Source organism: Quercus suber, unplaced genomic scaffold (assembly GCF_002906115.3).
Source record: "Quercus suber isolate HL8 unplaced genomic scaffold, Cork oak 2.0 scaffold_663, whole genome shotgun sequence".
Classification (NCBI taxonomy): Eukaryota; Viridiplantae; Streptophyta; class Magnoliopsida; order Fagales; family Fagaceae; genus Quercus; species Quercus suber.
Window position 1 is genome coordinate 187,944 of NW_027070104.1, and position 4,990 is coordinate 192,933.

The 4,990-nt window shown below is 34.8% G+C and overlaps 1 protein-coding gene across 1 annotated transcript; it reads left to right on the top strand.

Annotated features, from left to right (window-relative positions):
* Positions 1 to 2,156: 2,156 nt before the first annotated feature.
* On the top strand, positions 2,157 to 4,988 carry LOC136064314 (oligopeptide transporter 1-like; the record flags this gene model as incomplete). The annotated part of the gene is made up of 6 exons (XM_065765907.1): positions 2,157 to 2,285; positions 2,767 to 3,212; positions 3,454 to 3,551; positions 3,727 to 4,299; positions 4,420 to 4,687; positions 4,830 to 4,988. Coding segments are annotated over exons 1-6 (1,602 nt in total), but the record flags the coding sequence as incomplete, so codon positions are not given.
* Between the last annotated feature and the right edge of the window lie 2 nt (positions 4,989 to 4,990).

Below are 4,990 nucleotides of genomic sequence, written 5' to 3' on the forward strand. Positions count from 1 at the left end.
AAGAATCATCGTTCTGTCATTGTTGAATTGGATGCTGCGCTTTAGTTACAGCTCTTAACAACCCGGTCTATGCCAACACTATACTCCCCTCTGTTTGATGATTGTAAACAGCTGGTTGCTTGCATCCCTCAATGCCGTGTAAGACATATATTTCGTGAAGCCACATGTGTGCAGACAGCTGCTAGGTTAGGTCTCATGCAAACTGTAGACTTTATTTCTTTGTCTGTCGCCTGTGGACTTGATCCCTCTCATTGAGGTGGATAAGAGTGGTTTGTACACTGACAGAGTAGGCTCTGTTGTGCCTCTGTGTTCCGTAGCTTTTGTTTATTTGAATTCCAGTTTACCAAAAAAAAAAAAAAAAAAAAAGAAAGAGAGTGACAAACTTATAGTAGAGGGTGTGAATAAGAAGAGCCAAAATAAGGGAGATGAAAGCAAAGAGGAAGAATGATATTTAATGTAGAGGGGTAGTGGGAGAATAAAAGGTAAGAGAGGGAGAAAGATTGAAGAAGTAGTGGGTAGATGAAATGGTAAGAGAAAGAGAAAGATTGGAGAGGGTAAATATTAAAAAAAAAAATGTTAAAAACAATTATAGGAAAATTGAAAAAAAAAAAAATTTAAAAAAACCCTAAAGCTTGAAAGGCTTCAACATTTTATTTATTTATTTATTTCTTTTAACCCTAAAACTGACTGAAAAGGTTTTGGATTGGGATTGATAGTGGAACTAAATAAATAAGAGGTGGATTGGATTAATTATATAGATTTATTATACGGTGATAGTGGAAGTAAATAAATAAGTAGTGGAATGCCATTTATAGGGCTAAAAATTGTTTAAAAAAAATCATTTTAAAATTGTAGGACAAATTATATTTTAAAAAAATGATGTGGGCAGCTGATATGGCGCAATGTGAGAGCAGCAGCATTAAACGCTACGCTTCAACTTTTAGTAATATATAGAGGAAGAATGATATTAATGTAGTGGGATGCATTAATATATAGATTTATAGTAAGAGGGTGTGAATAAGAAGAGCCAAAAATAAAGGAAGATGAAGGAAAAGAGGAAGAATTATATTAATGTAGAGGGTAGTGGGGAGATGAAAAGGTAAGGGAGGGAGAAAGATTGAGAAGTGTGGGTAGATGAAATGGTAAGGGAAAGAGAAAGATTAGAGAAGGGTAAATATTAAAAAAAAAATGTTAAAAACAATTATAGGAAAATTGAAATAAAAATAAAAATAAAATAAAAAAACCCTAAAGCTTGAAAGGCTTTAACGTTTTATTTATTTATTTATTTATTTTTAACCCTAAAGCTGAACTGAAAAGGTTTTGGATTGGGCTTGATAGTGGAACTAAATAAATAAAAGGTGAACTGGATTAATATATAAATTTATTATAGGGTGATAGTGAAAGTAAATAAATAAGTAGTGAGATGTATTTATAGAGCTGAAATTGTAAAAAAAAAAAAATCATTTTAAATTGTAGGACAAATTATATTTTAAAAAAAATGATGTGGCAACTGATGTGGCGCAATATGAGAGCAGCAGCATTAACGCTACGCTTCACCTTTTAGTAATATATATAGATTATGCTAATAACAACCTAGCGCACTCTGTGCAATTTTAGATCCGAAACATAGAATCTTGACTATGACATGGACTCTTTCCACAGGCTGGCGTAGTTCTCTAATCAACTTACTCTTCTCTCCCAAACAGCTAGTTAGTTATTTGATTTGCCATACTTCAACCAACTGCAACACGTACAAACAGTATAACAAAGTGAGTCAAAGAACAAACATCAAACAACTGCAACACAAACTGTTTAAGCATGAACATATATTGAGATGCAAGCCAGGTTCGAAGAGCATGTAAGTATATGTAGATTCAAAAAAGATTCCTAAATAAATAAACTAATGGCCCTCCTTTCTGGGTCAATGGAATCATAATGTGTAAAAATAGATTTTCCTTGTTTCTTTCCCTCATAAAATAGCCTAATATATAGGGTCTTTTTGACCACACATGCAAATTTGAAGTTTAAAAGTAGCATTCCTCACTTAAATTTTAAAGAAAATTTTTTATTTTTGGGTAAATATCTTGTAGTTAACGGTCTGTGATTGTGTGCACCATACAAATAAGTTCCTTAAAAAAGAACAGGAGGGTGCTATATAGCTATAGTGCGGTGAGGTTGAAGCCATTGAAGGCTTTGTCATTCTGTATTCAAGAACAAGGTGAGAGCCATGACAGGTAACGTTGAAAATGACTTTGGGAGGCTTGATTCCAGTATTGAATTAACCGGTAACTCTCTCTCTCTCTCTGAAAAAATAAGAGTTTCATACTTTACCTGAGTTGCATGCTCCATCACATTTTCTTTGTTAACATTTGGCATGCCTGAAATCAAACTTCATTACAAAACATGTTTTCTTATAACTGGTGAACTTGACTTCTTTTAAGAAATGGTGTATTATCTATAACATTTTTTTCCTGAGTATTTACTTACACATATAGAATACATAATATATTGAGAATATTTACTTTCATAAACATAATAACACATTATTTAAGCCTGAATTCAATGAGAAACATAGGTACAAAATAGTGATAAAGTTGACATAAAATATTGTTAAGATTCATGATAATAGAGGCAACCATGAGTTGTTTATATAGTAAAAAGAATGCAAAATTATCATTCAATTGTATTATTCTTAATCATGACAAAAAAAATGTTTCCCTTAATTTTTTTTATACTTTTAGTAACATTGTTATTATGTACAAGTAGGGGATAAAGAAGTCAATGACAACCCAATTGAACAAGTTAGGCTCACGGTTCCAATCACTGACGACCCAACAGAGCCAGCCTTGACATTTCGAACATGGATTCTTGGATTCATATCATGTGTTCTTCTAGCTTTTGTGAACCAATTTTTTGCATACCGCCAAAATCAGCTGTATATTTCCTCAGTGTCAGCACAAATTGTAGTGCTCCCAGTCGGGAAGCTGATGGCAGCATACCTTCCATCCAAGCCAATAAAAATCCCACTCACGAACTGGTCCTTCTCATTGAATCCAGGGCCATTCAGTTTGAAGGAACATGTTTTGATCACCATCTTTGCCAGTGCTGGGGCTGGTGGAGTGTATGCAGTTTATATTGTTGATATTGTCAAGGCTTTCTACCACAGGCAACTCTCTCCAGTTGCAGCCTTTTTCTTATCACAAACTACTCAGGTATTTTTGACTTGTTTCCACATTAAAGTCATCATGGCTATAGGCAACAGATGTCTGATCCTGATTTTCACATAGAAAATGTATGAAACAAGAACATGTTCATTCATATTGAGAATATCAGCTACTCTAGTGTGTGTATTAAAGAAAAAAAAAAGTGCCATCTATGTATTTAATACATAAAATGGTTCTGAGAATTCTTTTTTCACTGTACCTAACTTTTTTGTACATATGAATTCTTCAGATGCTTGGATATGGATGGGCTGGAATATTCAGAAGATATCTTGTGGAGTCACCTTATATGTGGTGGCCTGCAAACCTGGTCCAAGTCTCTCTATTCAGGTACATCAACTTCTAGTTCTGTCTCTCATATTGAATAACTGTTTGATACAAAGATTTTTCAAAGCAGAAAAATTCACCTAGCTTTTGGCTAAAGAAAAGGAATTATTTCCAAAGATTAGAGCCATTGATAAGTGAGTAATCCCTTGCATTGAACCAAGTTATATGTGTAATGCAGGGCATTGCATGATAAAGAAAAGAGACCCAAGGGAGGAACAACAAGGCTACAATATTTCTTCATGATTTTTGTAGCAAGCTTTGCTTACTACATTGTCCCAAGCTATTTTTTCCCCTCAATAGCAGGTCTCTCCTTTGTTTGTTGGATCTGGAAGGACTCCGTCACTGCTCAACAGATTGGTGGAGGAATCCAGGGTCTTGGACTAGGCTCATTTGCCTTTGACTGGTCTGCTGTAGCTGGCTTTTTGGGCAGCCCCTTAGCCACACCTGCGTTTGCTATTGTCAATATCTTAGTAGGGTTTATCTTGACTGTCTATGTCCTTACCCCAATTTGTTATTGGAATAATGCATATGATGCTAAGAAGTTTCCAATCTTTTCCTCACACACTTTTGATCACGATGGTCAAATCTACAACATATCCAGAGTTTTGAATGATAAGGCATTTGATATTAACCTTGATGGTTACAAAAGCTACAGCAAACTTTATCTAAGTGTCTTCTTTGCCTTCACTTATGGGTTGAGCTTTGCAACTCTAACAGCTAGTCTTACACATGTGGCACTATTTAATGGAGGGTAAGCTTCTGAAGATTGAAGTTTAAATTCTGCTCTATTCTTGTGCGACAGTTCTTTTGAGCTAACAAGCTTTTCATGATTTTATTTGTCTTCTCTATTTGGGTAAAACAAATTGAGCAGAATGATCTGGAAACTATGGAAAAAAACAAAAGATGCAACAAAAGATCAGCTCTCAGACGTGCATTTAAGATTGATGAAGAAGAACTATAAAGAAGTCCCTCAGTGGTGGTTTATTGCTATCTTAGCTTCAATGGTGGCTCTTGCTTTGTTTGCTTGTGAAGGGTTTGACAAACAGCTCCAACTTCCTTGGTGGGGACTTTTAATGGCTTGTGGCATTGCATTGTTTTTCACCTTACCCGTTGGAATAATTCAAGCCACAACGAATTCGGTATGAAATCTCCAACCTTCATTGTATTCAATGCATGAAAGAACACAAACATGCATTGTAAGAGTTAACTATGATTTTCATTAATTTGCATCAGTTTTATCCAAACTACATTTCTCATAGAATGTGTTAATGTTAATTGCAGCAACCAGGGCTAAACGTGATCACAGAATTGATTATTGGGTATATTTATCCAGGGAAGCCCCTTGCTAATGTGGCTTTCAAGACCTATGGCTATATTAGCATGTCACAAGCACTCTATTTCCTTAATGACTTCAAACTAGGTCACTATATGAAGATCCCTCC